The 23,220-nt window shown below is 44.7% G+C and overlaps 1 protein-coding gene across 6 annotated transcripts in view; it reads right to left on the reverse strand.

Annotated features, from left to right (window-relative positions):
- Window positions 1–23,220, reverse strand: part of NRXN3 (neurexin 3) — a 1,693,692-nt gene that overhangs the window by 560,466 nt on the left and 1,110,006 nt on the right. For 2 of the 6 annotated variants that reach the window (XM_061156513.1, XM_061156514.1), the window contains exon 1: window positions 20,192–20,534. The exons of the other annotated variants lie outside the window; for them this stretch is intronic. In XM_061156513.1, the coding sequence (XP_061012496.1) occupies window positions 20,192–20,438 (247 nt within the window). In that variant the 5' untranslated portion in view covers window positions 20,439–20,534. Of the gene's footprint in view, window positions 1–20,191; window positions 20,535–23,220 lie in introns of those variants that run through there. 6 annotated transcript variants of the gene reach the window in all.

The raw sequence follows: 23,220 nt of genomic DNA on the forward strand, positions 1-23,220 counted from the left end.
ACCTGAGGTTCCCCCAAACGAGTGGCCAAAACCAACCACCAGACCTGTCAATGAGACCATTGGAGACCATCAACACCCATCCCTCTGTCAGACAGCTACAGCCACAAGAGGGGCAGCACGTGAGACCTTCAGGATTACCCAGCTAGATTCGACTTTTAATAGCTGACCCACAGAATCACCAGCAAACACCACAGTTGGTTTAAACATGGTCACTTTAAATGTTTCAGAGTCGTATCTTATAGCAGAATTTCCAACAGAAACACGCTTCACCCACAAAGTCTTCTTCAAAGGCTCGCAGAAAGCACCTTGTGGAATGGGTGAAACAAATCCAAAGCCTTGCTCTAGCACTCGCTAACTCTTGACCTTGAACTGGTTTTTCACTTCACTTTTGAGTCTGGGGTCTAACCTTGAGTGCCTTCAAGGATAAAATGTTGATAGTGTAAACTGCTAAGTAGATCATCTGAGATAAGACATGTAGGCAAACCTAAATGGAGGCCTTGGCACACACTCACTCTTCTGACATTCCTAACTTCCTACCTCATTATACTTATTTGAGTAAATAAATGCTGCTAGATCTTCAAGGACAAGAACTTCCTTGATCTTTGTATCACTCATAACACACAGCACAGGCCTCACACATAGTTGACAGTCAATGCATGCATATTGTCTCGTACTCAGATATCCCCTAAGATACAGCTTGGCTTCACGCTGCCATATTTGCTGGGAATTCTGCAAGTGATGAGAAGAACGGAATTGTGGGGAAACAGATTGCACTAACCTTGGTTAAGTCCCTGTGCCTCTTGGATCCTCCATTTAAACATCTTTATCTTTTAAAAGGGGAAAATTGACTATGACCTCCAGGATACCTTGCAGCTCTAAAACCCATTTATCACACTCAGAACACTGGTTAGCATTTACTGACCTCTTAATGTGACAGATTCTGTGCTAAGTTCTTTGGGTAGATAGAAAATGTTAATCACAACAACCTTAAGTCTTAAGTCTAGGGCAGAAGTCAGCAAATTCGTCCTCCCTGTGGTAGAGTGGAGTAGTTATGGTAGAGGCAGAGACAGTATATCCCAAAAAACCAAAGATGTTTACTCTCTGGCCCCCTTCAGGAAAAGTTTGTTGATCTCTGGTCTAGCAAAATCGGCTTCCCAGGTGGATTAGTGGAAAGAATCTGCCTGCCAATGCAGAAGACGAAGGAGAGACAGGTTCAATCCTTGGATCGGGAAGATCCCCTGGAGGAGGAAACTGCAACCCACTCCAATATTCTTGGCTACAAAATCCCAAGGACAGAGGAGCCAGACTGGCTACAGTCCACAGAGTTGCAAAGACTCAGACACGACTGAGCATGAATGCACACATGGCCTAGAATAATCCGCTGAGACAGTGATCAGTCACACCCAGTGTGATCAGTGACACTCAGAGTCTACGTTCCTTTCACCAGGCTCTGTGCTGCCCATTTATTATCTCACTCATTTAATCACTCACTCTTCACACCTGATCTTTCAAACAGCAGCTCACAGGCAAGGATATGCTGGGGACAAATGTTCAGGACCTCTGCAAGAGCAGCTGAGGAAATGTCAACCGTGGTCTCTGAGCGTGCATCTAGTTAAGAAAACACACCCGTCTGGCCTCCCATAGCTAGAGGCCATGGAGTTACTCTCAGCACTAATTGAAAAATAAAGGGTGAAAAGATTTGCGTTCAGCACAAACTTAAATGACTAAAATTGCGTCTTTATTATCTGAAGTGAGAGCTTGTGACTTGTCAACCTCCACCTGTTCTAGCATTGGGAAGAAACACCACAGAAATTTGCCTCTGGCTGGTCATCTCTTGACTGGCTAGTTACAACCCATTTTTAGAAAATCTGATGATTATAAAAATCTACCTTTTAATACAAATGCACCAGAGGTTTGTCACACATAATACAAAATTACCTGGTGCTTCGGAAACAAAGCGTTCAGCACAGAGAAATATGTAGCTTAAGTAAAAATCTATTACAAATGCACAGAAATGAATGCAAATATCTCTGAGATGATCAACAACACTGACTGGGAAATGTAATGCAATTCCAAAGAGGAGTGATCATTAAATGGCCGTATTTGCAGAAACAAGTCTCTCCTACAAAGAGGAATGGCATAGAACATAGAACACTTTGAAAGTTGTGAAGCAATTTATAAATGAGAGGGATTATACTTATTTCTACCTTTTTCATTGTTTTAGGTCCTGACCACTAGTAGCCGGAAATGATTCCTTCCTCTACTCCTCAAGGTGTTGGGCTGCTACATAGTCACACCTGTGCAAATTCTGATTCCTACTTGGAAATATTCCTCCTTTCAATGTCTCTATCCTGTGTGTGCGCTAGGCGCTCAGTTGTGCCCGACTCTTTGCGACCCCATGGACTGTGGCCCACCAGGCTCCTTTGTCCATGAGATTTTCCAGGCAGGAATACTGGAGTGGGTTGCCGTTCCCTCCTCCAGGGGATCTTCCTGACCCAGGGATCGAACCTGGGTTTCCTGCATTGCAGGCGGATTCTTTACCGTCTGTGCCACCAGGGAAGCCCTTGTCTCTATCCTCAGATTAGAGACAGTCGCTCAGTTCTGTGTGGCTCTCTGTGACCCCATGGACTGCAGCATGCCAGGCTTCCCTGTCCATCACCAACTCCCAGAGCTTGCTCAAACTCATGTCCATCGAGTCGGTGATGCCATCCAACCATCTCCTCTTCAGGCATCCCCTTCTCCTCCTGCCCTCAATCTTTCCCAGCATTAGGGTCTTTTCCAATGAGTCAGTTCTTCACATCAGGTGGCTAAAATATTGGAGTTCAGCTTCAGCATCAGTCCTTCCAGTGAATATTCAGGGCTGATTTCCTTTAGGCATGACTGGTTTGATCTCCTTGCAGTCCAAGGGACTCTGAAGAGTCTTTTCCAACACCACAGTTCACAAGTATGAATTATTCAGTGCTCAACTTTCTTTATCTCTATCCTGGTGGTGGTGGTGGTTTAGTCGCTAAGTCATATCCAACTCTTGCAACCCCATGAACTATAGCCTGCCAAGCTCCTCTGTCCATGGGATTCTACAGGCAAGAATTCTGGAGTGGGTTGCCATTTCCTTCTCCATATCTCTATCCTACCTGGGTCCTTATTACCTTTATTTTGATGGTGGCAACAGTGTGCTAATTGGTCCTTCCAAATTCAGTCTCTTGTCATACCAATTTACACTACATGGCACTACCAGAGTAAACTAATTTTATTTTTAAGCTAATTCATTTATTTATCAAGTGCTGCATGATCATCTGTTGTTACACTCCCAGCCATTGTTCTTGGAGCAAAAACAGATGTGATTTCTGACTAAGGTTGGCAGATAAAACACAGGATACCCAGTTAAATTTCAGTTACAGAAAAATAATCAAAAATATGTAGTATAAATATGTCTTAAATATTGCATGGGACATATTGATACATCAAACTTTTAAAAAGATGGTCATTTAAGTAAATATCAAGCTTAATTGGACATTTGGCATTTTATTTTCTTAATCTCATGACCCTATCTGACCCCAGTGGAATGTTCATTCCATCTGGGGAAATAGCTATTGATCAAATAATCTTACAACTAAATGAGAAGCAGCAACGAGGAGAGTTCCAGAAGGTTATGAGAACCTTTATTTGGGGAATTTGAAGTTCTCAAGGAAGTGGAATTAGGCCAAGGTTTAATGAAGTCTGTGTTAGGAAATGTAGTCAGAGATAAGCAGAGTGAAGGCAAAGGGTTAGTTTCTGTTCTAGTTACAGAGGGGATGGTATGATCTGATTGGACTTCACCCTGTAGGCTGGGGGAAGCTCATGGGAGAATGGTGTGATCAGACTGGCATGTGATATGGATGGGGTATGGATAGAAGGGACAATCTGAGGCTTAGTAAGGTCTGATATTTTCTTGGGCTCCAAAATCACTGTGGACGATGACTGCAGCCATGAAATTAAAACTAAAAGATGCTTCCTCCTTGACAAACCTAGGCAATATATTAAAAAGCAGAGACTTGACTTTACCTACAAAGGTCCAAATAGTCAGAGCTATGGTTTTTTCCAGCAGTCATGTAAAGATGTGAAGGTTGGACAATAAAAATAGCTGAGCACCAAAGAAATGATGCCTATAAGTTGTGGTGCTGGAGAAGACTATTGAGAGTCCCTTGGACTGCAAGGAGATCCAACCAGTCCATCCTAAAGGAAATCAGTCCTGAATAGTCATTGGAAGGACTGATGCTGAAGCTGAAGCTCCAATACTTTGGCCACCTGATGCCAAGAACTGACTCACTGGAAAAGACCCTGATTCTGGAAAAGACTGAAGGCAGGAGGAGAAGAAAATGACAGAGGATGAGATGGTTGGAAGGCATCACTGATTCAGTGGACATGAGTTTGAGTAAACTCCGGGAGTTGGTGATGGACAGGGAGGCCTGGTGTGCTACAGTCCAGGGGGTCGCAAAGACTTGGTCATGACTGAGCAACTGAACAATGAAAAAGGTCTGTTAATAAGGTTGCTGCAACTATCCGGGTGACAAGGTTGAAACTGCTGTGAGGATGGAAAGGATACATCTCCATACTTTAAAAGAGCTGGTAACCACACTGTAAGCCTTTGAGTATAGGATCCACGTTTCAGTTGTCCACTGTAAAGCATAGCCCAGGTCCTTGCATTGCTCATTGTAAGTATTTAATGAGTGCTGAGTTCAGTGAAGGTACACCACACTTCTCTGCCCTAACTCTGCTTCTGCAAGTACTCTTCTCTCTGCTGTTCTCCTCTATCTTTTTACCAGAAATTCTCCACAAGATACTCAGTCATGCAAAGAAGGGCAGTGGATAGAAACTGAGTATCAATTTCTGCCCTGTCACTGAATACTTGAATGACTTCAGTCAAGACATTTACACTCCTTTAGTCCTGATTACATCAGCTTAAAAAAAGGGGGGGGGGGGGGGACAAATAACAATTCTACTACTTGTCCTCCTGCCGCAGAGAGCTGTGGCAAGGATGGAAATAGATCTTGCATTTTCTCTGCAACAATGTAAAACACTATAAAAATCACCCAACTTTACAAAAATATACCAAAACTATGTCAACCACAAGGCAGAACTGGCCAAAATGTTGAATACTGATTTCTCTTGCACTCTCTAAAATGGAATGAATTGAAAACATATCACCCTTTTGTGCATAATACATAATTACCTGCTAACACACTACGAAATTCACTACATAATTGATTTAAAATGCATATTGAACACTTAATGTGTGCAAAAAAAAAAAAAAAAAAAAAATTGTGCTGTCCAGCCAGGGGAACTGAAGCCTTAACAATCACAGGAAAACAAACCATCCTGCTCCTGAGAGTCATCCTTCTAAATGACATTTGGATACCTCCTTTTCTGGGCCGATTGTACATTTTTCTTCTCAAGGCAAACCATCTTGAGTCAAGAGCTCCTTGGGTAGTTAATGGTGTCCTGTGATCAGCCTTAAAACTCTCATTTTACTCTTGATTAAAAAGAAAGGAAGCGCAAGATCTAAGCCCCTGCCTGATTTACACTTCAATTTAATTTCTCCCTTTCTCTTTTCTCTCACTGGATGAAACCTTCCATGTAATTAGGCTTGAAAGCTCTCATCAAACTGTTTGATTGAACTGTGGCACATGGAGTTTCCCTTCCAGGCTGCCGGGGCTGAGAGAGAGAGGGGACCCGGTGAGGGAGCGGGGCCTCAGATGGAGTAAGGACCGGACTCCGTGATGACGGCGAGGAAGGAAACTCACGTGAGTGTCTGCAGTAACCTGGCTCTCACGATCTTGGATCCTTCCACGCTGATGTATTCCCTCAGCTGTACCAGAGACCGTCTCAGTCTCCTTGCTCACAGCCAAACAGGGGACACCTGGAAAGCTTTGGGTTCTAACAATACCTATGGTGTAGCTTGGTGACGAGTGTTTCCGTTTTAACTTGCCTCTAATCTGAAAGCGTGATTTGGGAAGCCAGGCTGTCCAAGTTTCTTTGTATGAAAAGTAATTTGATTGGAAAAGGTCCCTACAGACCTCTTCCTACTCTGGCGTTTGATAATTCCACACATGAAAAATAGCTTTTAAGGTCAATGAAGAGCTTTCATCAGAATACTCCTTTAGGAGCATTACCCCAGAGCCTGAAGAACATCATGTTCAGGTGGTGTCTCTATTTCTAAGTGACTGAGTTACCTTGTGCAGGGAAATAAAGGATCGATATCTCAGCACTATCTCAAAAGAGTGTTCTTTATGATAGCTAGTCTGAAAGTGAAAGTGGCTCAGTCGTGTCCAACTCTTTGCGACTCCACGGACGTATGGTCCATGGAATTCTCCAGGCCAGAATACTGGAGTGGATAGTCTTTCCCTTCTGCAGGGGATCTTCCCAACCCAGGAATCAAATCCAGACCTCCCACATTGCAGGCAGATTCTTTACCAGCTAAGCCACAAGGGAAGCCCAATAGCTAGTCTAATGGATTCAAAATAACTAACAGATGATTGGGATGGAAGTACATACACATACAATGAGCCCCTGGCATCTAAAACCCAATAAATAAATCACTTGAAAGACAGGGACTGGCTATAGAGGGCCAGGTCTCCAGGTTTACATTCCTATCTCACATTAACACCATCCTTTTCTTAAATTATAATGAACATGTTAACATGAGCTCTATGATGCAACACACTGATAAATGACATCAGAGGTGTAATAAGGGAGAGATACTGAGACATTTCTATGTCTGTAATGTGCAGCAGGCCTAGGTCTCATATCTGTTCTTTACATTCCAGGTTAGGAACTAATTAGGTTGCTATCAAGGCCTTTATGCTGCATCACACTTTTCAGTTCACACATTCACCCACATGCGTATGGACACACACATATCAGTCAATCTGAAAACCACTGACACTCTTGAAATAGTCACTTCATTAGTTGATCCTCATAATTAACATGCTTCTGCCATATGTATGTAGGGCCAGGAACAAAAGTAGATTCAAAGGTGATCTAATAAGAGGAAAGAGGTGTCTTAGAAATCATCAGGATTGTGCCTGTTAGTGCTGACAGCAAGACGAATACCAAACTTGTCAAGACAAAGATGGCAGGTTACTTCAAGATCATTAATCGCAATTCTCTCCTTTTGCAGGCAAGAACTAAAACCAGGAAAGTTGGTGGTCTTCTTAAAATTATAACTGAGGAGAAAACCTCTGTGATGGAGACTAAACTTCCTGATAAATGACTTCCTTACAGTGAATCAAAAATGAAGTGGGTGAATCACAAATGGCTCTGTTATCAACAGAAGTGTCGCTCACTCTCAGGCCCTTAACTGAATATGTAACCATTCCCTGCTAGCTGCCTGTGGAACTTATCTGAATTTCCAAAGGCTGCTTCAGAAAGCACACATAATTTTCTATAATACAATAGGACTTGTGAATACAAGGATGTGTTCTGATCAGGTGTTCTCAATGGCTGGGAACAGGCTGTATGTTTGTGCAGATTACTTGACCTAGAAGTTCAATATAGTCCTCTCCTCCTTGTCTGTGTGGGTCTCTTATCCACAGATTCAAAGAACATTGGATTGAAAATATTTGGGAAAAAAGTTCCAGAAAATTCAAAAAAGCCAAACTTGAATTTTCTGTGCAAAGGCAAAATTTGCATAGTATTTACATTGTATGTACAACTATTTGCATAGCATTCACATTGCATTAGATCCCTGGAGAAGGACACGGCAACTAACTCCAGTATCCTTGCCTGAGAAATCCCATGGACAGAGGAGTCTGGTAGGCTACGGTCCACAGGGTTGCAAACAGTTGGACCTTACTTAGCGACTAAACAACAACGAAAACAACACATTGTATTAGGTGTTAGAAGTAACCTTGGGGATGATTGAAATGATACAGGAGAATGTGTATGGGTTAAGGTAATATGCAAATACTGCACTGTTTTATTGAAAGGACTTGAGTATCTGCAGACGTTCATACCTCATGGGTGTCTTGGAACCAATCCCCATGGATATTGAGAGGTAACTGTAGATGAAAGGGGTTAACTGCTAAGTGAGTGGAAAAACTTGAGGTAAATTGCTTAATTCTCTAAGACTCAATTTCTTTTCCTATAAATTTATAGTAATAATGGGCATCCCTGCTAGCTCAGACAATAAGGAATCCACCTGCAATGCAGGAGACCCAGGTTCAATTCTTGGGTCAGGAAGATCCCCTGGAGAAGGAAATGGCAACCCACTCCAGTATTCTAGCTTGGAGAATCCCATGGACATAGGAATCTGGTGGGCTACAGTCTATGGGGTCACAAAGAGTCAGACATGACTGAGTATTTTGTGTGTGTAACTGTAATAATTGTACCTACCATGAAGGATGGTTGGTAAAGATTAAATGAATAAAGCTAAAGCATTTAGTTTAGTACCTGACTATAATTTACAAGAAACCCATATTTGGTCATTCAGATGACCAAAATACACTTCTCATATGTACTCATTCTTCATCCACAATTCTGGGATCACAGCTTTCAAAACTCCCAGAATTTCCAAAGTGCTGAGAGGATAAAGGTGTCCTTTCTTATGTTAACAACATGACTTTCTGGTAAGCAGCTTAGGAGCTGGGGTTAGGAGGAAGTGAGTAGGGCCAACCTGGTAATTAGTTGAAACTTTCAGTCCCACCCCCAACCTCCTAGGAGGGTAGAGGAACTAGAGGTTGAATCAATCACAAATGGCCAATGCGTTAATCAATTATGCTAATATAATGAAGTCTCCAAAAGACTGCTAAAGGACAGGGTCCAGATGGGGAATACATGGAGATTTGGGGAGAGGGGCTCACCTGGAAAGGGCATACCTTGCAGAGAATTAGATGTTCTAAGACCTTCAGGAGAGGGTCAGGTACATTCAAAGATTTGGAAAAAAAAATGAATAGTAATAATAATTATTAAGAATAAAGAAAATACGATTGCCATTTTTCTAAAAGCACAAAGACATCTCCTTTCTTGGGTTTATTTTTTCTAAGATTGAATTGACCCAAAGATGTCCATCCAAGTTCGTGTCAAGAGATACACAATAATTGGTTCAAGGAAAAGATACACAATAAAACCTTGACTATCTAAGTCACTCACAGGACCCTCCTTCCACCTAAACTATTCAGAAGGTCAAATTTTCCCAAGAGCTGAGATTTAACCCTTTAATCATCTCTTCAAACTTTTTAAAAATCAGAATGCTGCTAAAATTGACCCAAAGAATCCAGGAGAGTCTTGCTTTGTTTTATCTATGAGCTAGTTGTTCAGTCCCTTGGACTGCAAGGAGATCCAGCCAGTCCATCCTAAAGGAAATCAGTCCTGAATAGTCATTGGAAGGACTGATGCTGAAGCTGAAACTCCAATACTCTGGCCACCTGATGCTAAGAACTGACTCATTGGAAAAGACCCTGATGCTGGCAAAGATTGAAGGCAGGAGGAGAAGGGGATGACAGAGGATGAGATGGTTAGATGGCATCACCAACTCGATGGACATGAGTTTGAGTAAACTCTGGGAGTTGGCAATGGACAGGGAGGCCTGGCATGCTGCAGTCCATGGGGTCACAAAGAGTTGGACATGACTGAGCGACTGAACTGAACTGAGCTGAATTGTTCACAAGGGCCTTTCAGCCTTTATTAAAACCAGGGCTTCAAAGCAATCGGCTTTATTCTATTAGTTATCACTTATAAAGAAGCCCCAAAGACGTTGCCACCTATCCCTACTTGCTCATAATCAGTCTACGACTTGAGACCTGGAATTAAGTGGATAATGGAAGCACGCTGAAAATTGCTGACCTTTTGTCTACAGCCACTGAAGCAAGGCCAAGCCTGGGGAAGACTAGTTCCTCCTTGCGAGTCATGGCCCCTACTGCAAAGACAAGTATCTCCCCAAGTCCACGTTCCGGAAGCTGACAGCCACACCTGTGCACTTTGACAAGGCTTGCGTGCTCCTCATAAAAGGAGTTCTTTGTATGGCAATTGCAAATTTGAAAAAGGGCTCATTTCACCTGGGTGTCATGGGCTGATTATTCCTTCCTCCTTGTTTGAGCTCCGCAGACAGCCAGATCCTACCTAGCTCCTCCTCCTTCCCTTCTTTGACAACATCAAATGCCAAAGGTGCAAAGCAAATAAATGTTAAGTAAAACACCGACACTGGTTCACTCTAATACTGTGCTCTGCCAACCCTCTCCACTGCCTAGCAACCGTGGTGGCTCACCCCAAGTTCACTTTCATTTTAATATGCTCGACACAGAAAAGCCTCCTAAATAGATACCCCCAGTTCTGAAGCATATAATCTGTAAACTACAGGAATGGGCGGATCATTTCCATTAGTTTCTTGTGTAGCGAAAACCACAATTTGCACCCAAAGCGTGTAATTATATTCAAATTCTGAAAGACTGCCTCGGAAACAGTTGAAATTCATAGTTTGGGGGAAAGTCACTCAGGAGTAGATACCATTATGGCTTAATGTGGGAAGGGGGAGTGACAGGAATATTTCAAAACAGTAAAAAGAATTAAACAAAAAAAAAAAAGGTGAGGACAGTATCTCAGAGAAAGGTGGCTTTCAGGATTCTGGAGGTTTTATGTGAATAGGGCTACTCAACAGTGAGTGAGCAAGGGGAGGGGACTATGACAAAGAAGGCGTCCCTGAGCAATAACTGAGCTGAGGCTTCAGATGGAAATCAGGGACGGGTGAATACACAGGCCATTTCCCACCTGCTTGCAGGCCATGAGACCCAACCAGGAGAGGAGATGTCTCCTGGCAAGGGAACCAGCCTGAATCTGAGCCCTTTCTCACACTAAGGTCTCCCACACAAAGGAGGCCTTCAGAACACCTGTCAGCTACAAATTGACACTTGCCATTGAGACTTGCCATCTACCTCTACAAAGATTAAATCATGTACTGCTACAGCTGCTGATTTTCAACACTCCCTGGAAGGAGCAGAAATGAGGCACTCTGGCCTCACAGAAAACCTGGCAGAACAGGTCTTCAGATAATTAGATATTCTCAGGAGCCGATGTTACGAGTCCAATTCTTATATCTCCTCCTATCTAGAAAAGCCCGGTGACACATGCTCCTCGTGACTAGCAGTAATCTTCACGAGACTGACAGAAACTTTCTGGGAAAATATGTGCTTGATCGCCTGTGTTCTCCTTTGACCAAAATCACATACATACTGACCGTTCCCCCAGAGTGTCTCAGAAATATCTGAGATGCTGATTCCAGGGCTATCCTCCTCATTCTGCATGCCATGCCAAGTCGCTTCAGTCATGTCTGACTCTCTGTGACCCTATGACTATAGCCCACCAGATTCCTCTGTCCATGGGATTCTCCAGGCAAGAATCCTGGGGAGAGTTGCCGTGCCCTCCTCCAGGGGATCCTCCCGACCCAGGGCTCCTGCCTGCCAATGCAGGAGATGTCACAGACTTGGGTTCAATCCCTGGGTTGGGAAGACCCCCTGGAGAAGGGCATGGCAACCCACTCCAGTATTCTTGCTTGGATAATCCCATGGACGGAGGAGCCTGGTGGGCTATGGTCCACGGGATCACAAAGCGTCAGACACAACTGAAGTGACTTAGCACATATACTCCTCATTTTGACCCCAAATAAAAACTTAACGCACAACTCTCACATTGTACATATTTTTTAAGTGGACATACCCAAGAATCACACCTCTTAGCAGAAAGCCAGACTCCTATTAGAATATATGGGAAACATTAATTTTTAAAAAGGCCAGAAAAATCCAGTGCTGTCAGAATCCATTCCTATAGGACTTCATTTGGTTAAGGAGAAGAGGGCAGCAAAGGATGAGATGATTGGATGGCATCACTGACTCAATGCACATAAATTTGAGCAAACTCCGGGAGATAGTGGAGGAGACTTAGCCTGGCGTGCCGCAGTCCATGGGGTCACAAAGAGTTGGACACAACTTAGCGACTGAACAACAGGGGGAGATCAATCTGAAGCAAAGCATCTTGGGGAGATGAGAAGTCAGCCTCTTTCTTGTAGAGTAAAAGAAGGGTGATGGATGTTGCATCATATTGCCCAGGTTCCCACATGATTCTGATACTGACTGATGCCCTTGGCTAAGACCCCACTTTGGCCATTTGGAACATCAGGCGATCAGATAATCCCTAAGTGTCTGTTGTCTACTTCTTGAGATGATGGGCTTCCTGGGAGAGCAGAAAGGACAAGAGCTCTGTGGTCAGAACCAGATCTGAAGCCTGGCTCTATCCCCAGCCTACTTTGGTCCTACTTAAGCTCTCTGAGTCTCACTGTTTTTATTTATAAAACGGTAGTAACCCTATTAAGGTCAAGGATTGTGAGGATTAAATGAAACCATATATATAAAGCACTGGAAAAGAGCCTGGTACACAGGAGGTGTGCATTAGATGTTGGCGTATGAGCTGAGCAAATCTTTCTCAAAACTCTAAGTAGAAATAAACCACCTGTTCTTTATAAACTCAGTTGTCATTCTGCCCCCTGCCCTGATAACGGTTAAACACAGTGGAGCATTTTAAACACAACACAAAGCTCCTTTCTAGTATTGAAAAGGTATGTTTAAATGGAAGTAGCATTCTTTCTGTCTCAGCAGGATTCTTTACTGAAGTCGGATCATGGGCTTTATAGCATCACAGTGAGCCCCTCCCTGTACATTATGCTGCTTCTACCCAAGGGGAAAAGAGAAAATCTGGCTGCAGCTTTGGCATAAGTTATTATCAGAGTCAAGAAAACAGAGCTATAAAATACTGGCAGACCTACGGAACTTAGACAGGTTGAAGATACACAATGGTGTCTTTAAAGATGTACAGATTGGAGAATCATGCCATCCTAGTGCTGAGAACCGTTTGGGGAGATCATTTCACTCAACCCTAGATTCGCACAAATGAGGGAAAAATGAAAAGGACAATTTCCCTCAGCTACAGTATTAACCCACAAATACACTACATGCAACGCAGAAAACTATAGGTAAAAGAAAGAAGAATACAGATTAGAAAATCAAGATATCTAAAGTCAAAGTGTTAACAGATTAATACATTTTTTTTTTTTAATGCCATATCCAAAGTTACAGTCAGGGAGAAAGCAAGGAGTAAAATCTATGATCAGCACATTATCTTTTCTATAAGAATTTTGGTTCCAAATTTGGGATCTGTAGTTCACTCTGAGGACTCCACCATAAAAATACACTCTCAACGTCTCTATGACCTTTGAATCCTGGTAAGGAAATGTATCAGAAATGACATTAGAAGAAGTTTTCCAGTTCCAGATCTGAAAATAGTTGTTTTAAAAGACCTGTTTGTTTCCCTCATATAAGCTAGATTAAACATTCTAGTTTTTGATGGGTATGGAGCAGTATATAGGGGTATTTAAATTCTGCACAAGTTTGCTAGAGAAGAGGTCCAGTTCTAAATTTCCAAAACAGTCTCAGAACATTTCCTGGAGGCCTCTCCCCTTTAGCTTCACTGAGCTTCTAAACCATTTGCTATAATTTGTTATTCTAGGCTAAAACCCGCCTGGCAAAGACTTCTACCTAAGAAGACAGTTACTAAGAGGAGCAAGCTGACCACACGTGCTATCTTCTTTTGGTGCCATAAACAAGGAAGGACGTGGTAAGATTTTTCTATTTCCCCTTCCTTGCCTTGGAGGCAAAAAGTGTTGCTACAGATAAGAAAGCCAGTACTTACATGTTTTTAACTTCAATCTACCAAACTGCTAACAGTCAACACTGAAGCTGGATTTTATACTAAGAATTGAAAGAGCATTATCATTAAAATAGCCCCATAACATGTTTCATCTGTACACAGAAATTAAACAAAGCACAACTTGTTTACTTTTTCATACGATTCTGTGATACGCGTATGGTAAGTATTATTAATGTTATTCCCAGTTAAAAGATGAAAATACTGAGTCTTAGTTAAGTCAACTGACTTATCCAGGTTCACAAGGCTCCTAAGCATCAGCCAAAGACTGAGACTTATTTCCTCCAACTCTAATCTTGTAGTGACTGTTCCCAAACCCACCTAACAGTATCCTGCACCTCAAAAGTCCATCATCATCTACCTGTCATCCTTATTAGCACATGTTCTCAAAATCATTTTTCAGAAATATGTGAATACAAAAAGAAAATCCATTCCCTTTCCCTAAAGAGGTGAATACCTTGCTTGGGGTTTATATCAGCAAGGGTGTAATAATTGCAACATATTTTCTCAATTGTCTCTCATGAAGTACACAGTTTCCTTCATGTGAGTTTAAAACACAGTTTCATCAAAAAATTCAATGGAAAAATACTGAAATTGACATATTTTTAAAAGGACATACTTTTTTCCAAATATTCATAAAAGTATTCATACTTATTAAATTTGTTTCTTCTTCACTGAAGGGTGAGATGTGCAAACAGTTGGCAGTGTGTGTCTTGAGAAAGGAAAAGAGTGAGTCACCGTAGCTGATGAAAGGGAGTCCCTGGGACAGAAGGGGCGTCAGGCCTGGTGGCAGCTGGTCTCAGCAGAGAGCCGTGGAGGGTGGGCATTGGAGTCTGTCTGCAGAGCACGTGGCTGGAGTCAGACAGGATCAGCCAGTGTGCATATCAAAGTAGAGGCTCAGTCACACGAGATAAAGAGAAAAGCAAACACAAGGTTCACTCCAGTCCCTGGTGCTGCTGTCTCCATATATGTGAGCAGGGTTCTTCCCAAGGAGGATCCATCTTATCAGTTTTGTAAATTGCTACCACTGTCACCGAAGGTTTAATTTTCCCGTTGTAAAAGTTTGAGCTCCTCGGAGATGCTCTGCACAGTACATGCTTACTTTACAATGACTGGGTCCTGGGTTGGGGGGAGGAGGGGTACTCTGAGCTGAACTGTATCCCCCACAACATTCATATGTTGAAGCCTAGACCTCCAGGACTTCAGATCATGACTATATTTGGAGTAAGGGCCTTTAAAGGGGTACATGCATACATTCATGCACGCTCAGTCATGTCCGAGTCCTCACGATCCCATGGACTATGGCCCACCAGGATCCTCTGTCCATGGGACTCTGCAGGCAAGAATACTGGAGTGGGTTTCCACTTTCTTCTCCAGGGGATCTTTCCGACCCAGGGATTGAACCTTTGTCTCTTGAGTTTCCTGGGATGGCAGGAGAATTCTTTTACTGCTGAACCACCGGGGAAGCTCATTTAAAGGGGTGATTAACTTAAAATGGGGCTCTGAGTGAAACATAATCCACTCTGACCAGTATCCTTATCAGAAGAGGAAATTCAGACACATAAGGAAACATCAGAGATGAGTGAATACAGAGGACAGACCCCGGGGGGACACAGCAAGAAGGCAGCCATCGCAAGCCAAGGAGAGAGGCCTCAGAAGAAATCAAATTTGCCAAAACCAAAAGGCTGGACTTCCAGCCTCCAGATCTGTAAGAAAATAAATTTCTGTTGTTTAAGCTACCCAGTCTATGATTTTTTTTTTTTTTTATGGCAGCCCTAACAAAATAATATAAGAAAGGAAGTATGATTAAGTTCAAGTTTTATCTTAAGAAATTTGCCTCTCTCCCTGATTACACAGAGTTCTAGTGAAACAAGCTTTCTGAGGTCTGATCAATTCATTCATTAAAATGTAAAACAGAATATGTTATGTCTTCCAGACAATAAAACAATAAAGATCTTACTACTGAATTTCAGCCATCAGCCAGTTCGGTGAAGGGTTTGTTTTTCCTGAAAAGGGACTGTTCCAATTTCCTCATCTCTTTCCTTAGGGTATGGCAGCCCTCACCTCCACCGCCCACTCTCACAAAGATTTATGTTGAAAGTCCTAAAGAAATATACACTAGGATAGTATAATCCTCCTACACTGGCCTTTCAAGAACAATTTAATCTCCAGAGCAACCACTTGCCAGCAAACTTTACAGACACTAAACAATGCATCTAGAGAAGAGAGAGAAAGAGAAGCCAATTTAATTAATTCATCACCAAGGCCAAAGACATATAAATCTTACCATTTTATCTGTCAACCAACACTCTGAATTATTCAGCAACTGAATCCCAAGAATGGAGGGAGAAAGCAAATGGTTAGAAAGCAGCAGGCTGAGCAAAAGAAAGTGCTAAACAGATCAGAGCAAAACAAGCCCCAAGTCTGGAAAAACTTCACAGATGGAAGTCTGCGACAATGAATGAGAAGCATCATTTCCTACAAGAAAGACTCCCGGCTAATGGATCACGAGGGTGACTGCTACCACCACCTTTGCTAAAATGATTCAAAGAGGACATACCTATACACCCAGACACACAGACACACACACACAGACACACACACACACACACACAGAGGTTTCTGGTCAAGAGACTTTCTTCTAATACATTGTGGCATATTTTTTTCTTTTACAAAAAATCTGAGTTTTATGCCCTCAAATGCCTAAAGAGCCAGCAAGCTCTGCTATTTTGTGGAAAACAAAGTAGAAGTCACATATTAAATAAACCTAGGCTCCTGAGAGCAAACTTTTTTTAAACTGTAAGTATTGAGACACTTTTAAGTGGATGTGCTTTGGACTTCTTTAAGGTGTGAGAGAGGGAAAAGATACAGAAAACTCACCTATGAAACTTAAGGTTGGTAAACAAGTGTATTTTAATATTTATATGCCCCATGCATGCTCAGCTGCTAAGTCGTATCCAACTCTTTGCAACCTCATGGAATCCAGCCCGCCAGGGTCCTCTGTCCATGAGATTTTCCAGGCAAGAACACTGAAATGTGTTGCCATTTCCTTCTCCAGTTATATGTCCCATAGCACTAAATTACCTAGCAGCTTCAATAAGCCTGACACAGAAGTGTGAAAATAAAGATGAGAAAGAAAAATACCTGAAGGGATATTTTGAATAACAGAATACTGTAAATCTGCACTTCACAAGTGATGTTTAGATTTCACAGTAGTTAATTTGGTTGGGTATCTGGATCCTTGTCCCATCCCTCCTATTTTTAAAATTTATAGAAGCATTTATCTTTCACAGATGATCCAAATACTTCTGAAATTATTCCATGCTGAACAATACAATGTCCTATTTAGTTTTCTATCCTTAGCGGGTTACACACAGCCTAGCACACAGTAAATACCCAATAAATGTTAGTTCCGTAGAAGACAGCATGCAAGGATGCAACAAGCCTCAGACAAGGGACTGAGTAATGGGTGAAAGCTTACTAGACTCCAAGTGAAAAGAGAGTTTATTCTATTCAGAGACACAATTTCCACCTGAGACTATTTTGCATATTCCAGCAGGGGTGCTCTTAGTCTCCCCAGCTTATAGAGGAGCTCAACCCACTCTAGGCTGCCCTGGAATCAAGATTTTAGGCAAAATCTATACACAGTAAATTTTTTAAAGACAGAATCAAGCCTGGGTAGAAGATCAGCTGTTTGGAGGATTTCTCTTTCTTCCATCTGTTTTTGTGTGAGTTCCACTACAGGATAGGAGGTTTTAGACAAAGGGGGTGCTCATTAACAGGGCAGATCTGAGGACTTCCAGCTTCTCAGGAAATGGACAAAGGGAACAAGGGTAGGAAAAAAAAATTCTCTTTGAGTCCAGAGAACATTATTGGACTCAAGGTCCTAGTGTTCATTCATACCAGAATGAAGGACATTTACTTCCTCACAGACAGTAGAAACAGCTGCTTTTAACTCTGGAATCAGGTTGGAGGAAACTGTGAGTAACAACCATTAGCCTCCTACCACCTCCATCCAAAGCATTTTTGAAAACAATTGCTGATAGCTAAGGCTTTGTCTTGGACGAGGGGAAAGCAAGGGTGCTCCAAGTAAGAATGAGGGACATTAAGGAAGCACTGAGAGATCTCCTGGTCCTTCCAGGGAGAAAAGGGCAGAGCTGAGACATGCGATTGAAGCCAGAGTTTGGGGAGTCTTGTTGCTTGCTGCTTCTCTTGATTATAAGCCCCAAAATATGAATTAAACATGCAAGGAGCCTGCATAGTATATGCATTCAGTCTCCAAGCCCAGATCAATGGGATGGGACTTCGGGATTGAAAGAAGATACTAAAAGAGTCGATTTTGTGAGCTTTCTTGTCTTCAGTCATGCTAGACTCTTAAGTTCATGGTATTCTACAGCTCTGATGGGAACTGAGAACCCTTCCTAGGGTCTCTAATCATTTACTTACTTGGTCTTCCTTTTTCTATGGTGCCGAATCTTATCAGATGTAGGTTAATGAGAAAGCAGACTGGGCAACAGTTAAGAAGATTTAGAGGGTCCTAAGCAACCAATCAGGGAAGAAATAAAATAAATAGAGGAGATGTGTTTAACCTGTGCTGGGCTCAACCTCTCTAGCCCCCTCAGCTGACTGAGAGAGGGAGGGGGGGACGGAGCCACAGGGAGAGGAAGAGATTGACAGATTTAAGAATCCCAGGGAAGTATTGCACATTCCCTCACTTAACTACTTGCTGCTTTTAACTGTTCATATCCTGAACAGAAAGCATAGAGACCCTACCAGCCTATATAACCTCTAACAAATGCCTATCTTCATCTCCCTGCTGGTCATTTACACTAATTAGCAAAATTCAGCTAATTATCGCTGAGCGTTTCCGTGTTTAATTATGGCTATTAGTAATAGTCTGTCTGGCTTCCTCCATCTCCCACCCCCCACTTTTCCTTTCTCACTCTTTACAATCCCACCCCCCACTCACTGCCAGTCCCTGTCCTCCTTAGAAACTGACAGTTTCTATTTCCATGAAATTGCTTTTGCCTTTTTGGTGGTTGTGGCTCTTTCCTCTCCTAGGGTGGGTTTTGCTTTTTTTTTTTTTTTTTTTCTGAAAGCCTACACCAAAATTCCTACACCAGCAGGAATCACAGAGAAAACAGCAAGCAGATCAAGATCAAGCATTCCCTCCTCCCCACCACCTCCTCTCCACCAACCAGTACAAGCTCTGAGCCGCTTGACGACTCCATCAAATAAAATGTAAAGAAAGAATCAGAGCCAGAGGACGTGCTGGCATTTTCTCCATGTGCTTCCACTTAACACTACACACAACACAGCACAGAGCGGGAACCCGGGGCCGGGAGGCGGTGGGAAGAACGGACGTTCCCTGTGGGGTCTGGATGTGACAAGTCTTCAAAATACATGCTAGGGCAGGGGACCTCCAGGGCGATTCACTCTCGCTGCTCCCCAAAGGGCTGCCGCAGGTGGGCTCTGTGATCCCCACTCTCCTCGCCATCAGAGTGGAGTGCATAGTAAACAAACAACGAAGCTCCCGTCTTCAGAACAGTTTACTACAGCAAGCGCCAACCTCCGCAGCAGACATCACCCTTTTCAGAGGTAGCCTGCTCAAAGCTGAGTATCATTGTAAGAGCCACAGATCTCTTCTTTCACTCCCTATGCAAGGAGGGTCGTTTAGAGCAAAACACATCATCCTTGCATGGTGTGAGCAAGCCCACCCGTGTTACCCTTAGTGGAAACAAATTCCCATCAGTGGTGAGATTGAAGTGGCAACAATTTACACTTGGGTAAATTACAAACGGATTTTGCCTTATCTTATGCATTGCCTCCTCGCAGGTAGTTAGCAATATTAGGGGTATAGTTTTCATCATAGCTGCTCTCTCCATCTGACATGTGGACAAACTTAAAGCTGTGTATATGAACAGTAATGACCACTGATTATTAAAAAAATATTTTCTGCCTCTACACTCAGCTACTTTCCCTGACTCCCCAACCTTAACCACTTTATAGCAGTTCAGTCAACTTCAGGCTGAAGACTTAAGGATTCATGCTGCCTGCTATTTTCCCAGGACTAGCTCTTCAACAAGATCAGGGTGAAGAAGGGTAAAAACAAGGTGAATGAATGGATTCTCAAAGTGCAGCACTGGGGATTTATCTGATAAGTTGCCTGCCATCTGTTGGGTGAAGGAAGCAGAGGGTTCCAAAGGGGAGAATGCCAGTGCTTGGGCAGCCCTGAATAAGCCAGCCAGGAGAGAAGGACCCACTGGAGAAAATGGGAATGGGGCAGAAAACACCAGCTTATAGGGGAAATTGGGCATTTTCTTCCCTCATGCACATGCGAGGCTTTCCACGATTTTCAATCCAATTTTTTTTCTAACTCTTTTCCCACCCTTAACATTACCTGAAAGGCGAGTGGGTTACGGGATTGCTATGCCCCATTAAAAGGATAAAGAGCAGAGAGACCCACCGTGCCCTCCTCGAAGGGAAACAGGGGAGCGATAGATAGAAATAGGCACTGAGTGATGTTTGCTGCCATGGAAATGGTGCTCGTGCTGAGAGTGAGACCCCGGCGAGGAGGAGGAAGAGGAGGAGGAAGCTACATTAGAGGAACTCCAGACAGAGCTGACGATACATCCCCAGAAAAGGGACCAGATCCCAAGCGTCCAGGCCGGCCGGCGAGGAGGGCTCCGTCTCGCGTGGATTCTCAGGTGCATGGTCAACGCACAGGACCACCGCTGATGGGCAGTTTGAATTCCAGCCAGTGAGGAGTCATTAAGTTCATGATGCCCAGGGGCCCATCATAGCAGGAGGAAGACTTGCCCGGATTTTGGAAAACAGGGAAGGAATAAGCGTTTTCAAGACAGATGATGGGGGGGGCGGGGGGGGGGTGCGGAAAACTACTTTAAAAAAAAAAAAAAAAAAACAGAAAAAACATATAAGGCAAAAGCTCCCCTTTCTTGGAGCTGAAATTTACGATGCCAAAGTCCACCCAGGTATAGCAACCCTCCTAGGGAGCCCCGGAATGCCACACATGTCAGGGGAGGCCCTTCGCAGCTCCTCCGGGTCTCCGCGGGGCACCTCGAGTCGGATGACTTAACTGCACACTCCGGGAAGCCGCACGGAGGGAAGGTGGAAACGAAGGAAGAAGAGACGGCAGGAGACCCAAGTAGGTTCAGGTTAGTTTATCCCAACATCCAAGCAGTTTGAACATTTTTTTTCCCCCAACTTGGCGAGCGATGCAATGCAGAACTCCCAGGAAAAGCGGGGGCTGCAGATGCTGAGTGTTCTTCGAGGGGTCCTCGGAGTCTCGGTGGAAGGGCTCCGGGGGGCGGAGGCTGTGAACCCTGCGCGTTCTGGAAGAGCGCCACCGAGCAGCCGCCTGCGGGCCGGGTTTCTCAACAGGATGAAAAGGCAGCAGCCGCAGGAGGAAGAGAGGAACAAGAAGGACCGGAGAGAGAGAGAAGAGGAGGAAGAACCCAGCGCGGAGCGGCCACCCAAACCGACGTGGCCCGGGCGCAGAGAGGCGGGGCAGGGGAGCCGCGAAGGCGCGCGAGGAGGTGCCCCGCGGGCGGCAGAGGTGGCCGGGAGGCGGGCGGGCGCCTGCAAAGCGCGCGGAACCGGGAGGCACAGGTGAAGCGAAGCGAGGAGTTGGGGCGCCAGATTCACGAATGGGCAAGTCGTATGCAAATAGCGCACTCCCGAGAGCAAATCAGGGCAGCCCGAGCGCTCGGCCGAGGGACTGGCTGGCTCCGATGGAGGAGGGGCCCGAGCGCCCCGGAATCCCGGCCCTCCGCATTCAACTGCACGCCGGTCCACCCCCCGCGCGAGCCACGCGCGCGCACCCCCACCCTGCCTGCTCACGCTCGGCTCCCTGCCGGAGGAGTGAGCACAAGCGTGTGTGTGTGTGTGTGTGTGTGTGTGTGTGTGTGTGAGCGCGCGCGCGCGCGCTGCGCCTTTTGATCGCCCGATCCCTGCTCCTCTCCCAGGCATATTAAGCCAAACTCCGGCAATTGGAAACAAACAAACAAAAAATGCAGGCGGCAGCGAAGGCTGAAGTCGCCCCAGATAGAAGTAAAAATCAATCCCTTGAGTCAGCAGGAGTGCCGGAGCGGCTTGCACGCGGTGGTGCCCGAGCGCGCGCGCGTTCCCCTTGGCCTGGTGGTCAGCACCGCGCGGCCACTCTCCGCGGGGCGTGCCTCTCTGGGGACGAAGGGGATACGAGCCCACCGGAGGGGCGAATGGCTGCAGCGCGACCTGGTTCTCGAAGGTGAAGGCGGCGAGGTGGACCCCAGGACCACCGCCCCCCCCCCCCCCCCGGAGGGTGAGAGGTTTGATGGCCCCCGTGGGGAGGCCCTTGGAGAGGGTAGCTTCCACTCCTGGTGGGCAGGATGTTCTTGGAATTCAGGACCCAGGGGTTGGCTGGTCCAAGAATTTCAGAAGGGGAGAGGGCTGAGTCGGCTGGCGAAACTGTGGCTGGCCTGACCTGTCCTGGCCTTGGAGGCACACAGCCCCTGGAGGGTAGAGCGTCCGGTCCTCCAGGAGTCTGGGCACGAAAGAGAGTGCGGCTTTTACATCCAGGCTGAACCTGCAGGGGAGAGCGGAGAGGCAGGAAGAAGCTTGGCGCGCCCACAGTGGCCATCTGTTACTCCAGGAGGATGCTGACCGGAGCTCGGCCAGCAAACAGTGATATTCTGGACGAGGCAGCCTCCATCCCACCCCTCACCCCGCAACTTCTCACTATGCTGTTGAGTGTGATGCAGAAGCCCGACAGCCTCCTGGACTCCCAGGTCTTGCTGGTGCTGCCTCTGACTCCCTCCTTTCCACTCCCCTTAGTTATAAAAGCACACTATATTTGGGGGTGGGGCAAGGATGGGGAAGGATAAGTAAGGAAATAATACTTGCTGGTTAAATCACATCATATATACTACAGGACACTTACTGGTTAAATCATGTCTATACGTCTTCAGTTCTGTTCAGTCCCTCAGTCCTGTCTGACTCTTTGCAACCCCAGGAACTGCAGCATGCCAGGCTTCCCTGTCCATCATCAACTCCCCGATCTTGCTCAAACTCATGTCCATCCAATCAGTGATGCCATCCGACCATCTCATCCTCTGTTGTCCCCTTCTCCTCCTGCCCTCAATCTTTCCCAGCATCAGGGTCTTTTACAGTGAGTCAGTTCTTCGCATCAGGGGGCCAAGTATTAGAGCTTCAACTTCAGCATCAGTCCTTCCAATGAATATTCAGAACTGATTTCCTTTAGGATGGACTGGTTGGATCCCCCTGCAGTCCAAGGGATTCTTTAGAGTCTTCTCCAACACCACAGTTCAAAAGCATCAATTCTTCAATGCTTGTATTATATATATTTATCTTCAGGCTTCCCAGGTGGCGCTAGTATTAAAGAACCTACCTGTGAATGCAGGAGACATAAAGTGGTGTGGGTTCGATCCCTGGGTCGGGAAGATTCCCTGAAGGAGGGCATGGCCACCCACTCCAGTA

This window comes from Dama dama, chromosome 12 (assembly GCF_033118175.1).
Source record: "Dama dama isolate Ldn47 chromosome 12, ASM3311817v1, whole genome shotgun sequence".
NCBI classification, from domain to species: domain Eukaryota; kingdom Metazoa; phylum Chordata; class Mammalia; order Artiodactyla; family Cervidae; genus Dama; species Dama dama.